The sequence below is a fragment of the Sinocyclocheilus grahami genome, unplaced genomic scaffold, assembly GCF_001515645.1.
Source record: "Sinocyclocheilus grahami isolate Dianchi unplaced genomic scaffold, SAMN03320097.WGS_v1.1 scaffold12033.1, whole genome shotgun sequence".
NCBI classification, from domain to species: domain Eukaryota; kingdom Metazoa; phylum Chordata; class Actinopteri; order Cypriniformes; family Cyprinidae; genus Sinocyclocheilus; species Sinocyclocheilus grahami.
The window spans coordinates 5507-6234 of NW_015514181.1; the positions used below are offsets into that span (position 1 = coordinate 5507).

At 35.2% G+C, this 728-nt stretch overlaps 1 protein-coding gene across 1 annotated transcript in view; it reads left to right on the forward strand.

The window, feature by feature from the left end:
* LOC107578797 (thymidylate synthase-like) overlaps nucleotides 1-722 on the forward strand; it is a 6150-nt gene extending 5428 nt beyond the window's left edge. The window contains exons 6-7 of the mRNA XM_016264714.1: nucleotides 188-259; nucleotides 445-722. Coding sequence (XP_016120200.1) covers nucleotides 188-259; nucleotides 445-582 — 210 coding nt within the window. The 3' untranslated portion in view covers nucleotides 583-722. The remainder of the gene's footprint in view (nucleotides 1-187; nucleotides 260-444) is intronic.
* Nucleotides 723-728: the final 6 nt, after the last annotated feature.

The following is a 728-nucleotide window of genomic DNA, read 5'->3' on the forward strand; positions in this document are numbered from 1 at the left end:
AGATAAACATCACATTTTCATTTTGGGGTGAACTATCCCTTTAATATGGAATTTGTGGTTTGTGTACCTAGTATATCTTAGTATATACCTAGTGTATCATATTACATTTTTTTATGGACAGACGAACCAAACTAAAACTCACTGAATATATTTTGTACTCTTTTATTAATTCTCTTTTTCCTTGTAGCCTGGCGATTTTGTTCACACGTTAGGAGATGCCCACATCTACACCAATCACATCGAGCCGTTGAAAGAGCAGGTATGCTGCATAAATTCAATATAATTAATCTATATGCACTTATCTACAGGTATTTTTGAAACCGAGTTCCATTGTTTGTTAAATTATATCACCTTCACCTGTTTTCCAGAATAAATATGCCTACATATTTTGAAAAAGGTGTGTGTGTGGAAAGAGTGTTTCTAACACATGTCCTGTGCCCACAGATTCGGCGAGAGCCGCGTCCGTTCCCCAAACTCAAGATCAAACGCAAAGTTGAACGAATTGATGATTTCCAGGCAGAGGATTTTGAGATCTATGACTATGACCCCCATCCTGCAATCAAAATGCAAATGGCTGTTTAGATCTTATGAACATCGAGGAAAAAAAAATGTTGTTTTAGTAGTTAAATAAATCTGATCTTTTCGAATATTTAAAATAAAGACAGTAAGTACATATTAATGGGAGAAGTGGTCTTGAGGTTCATAACATAACATCTGTTCTCAGTTAG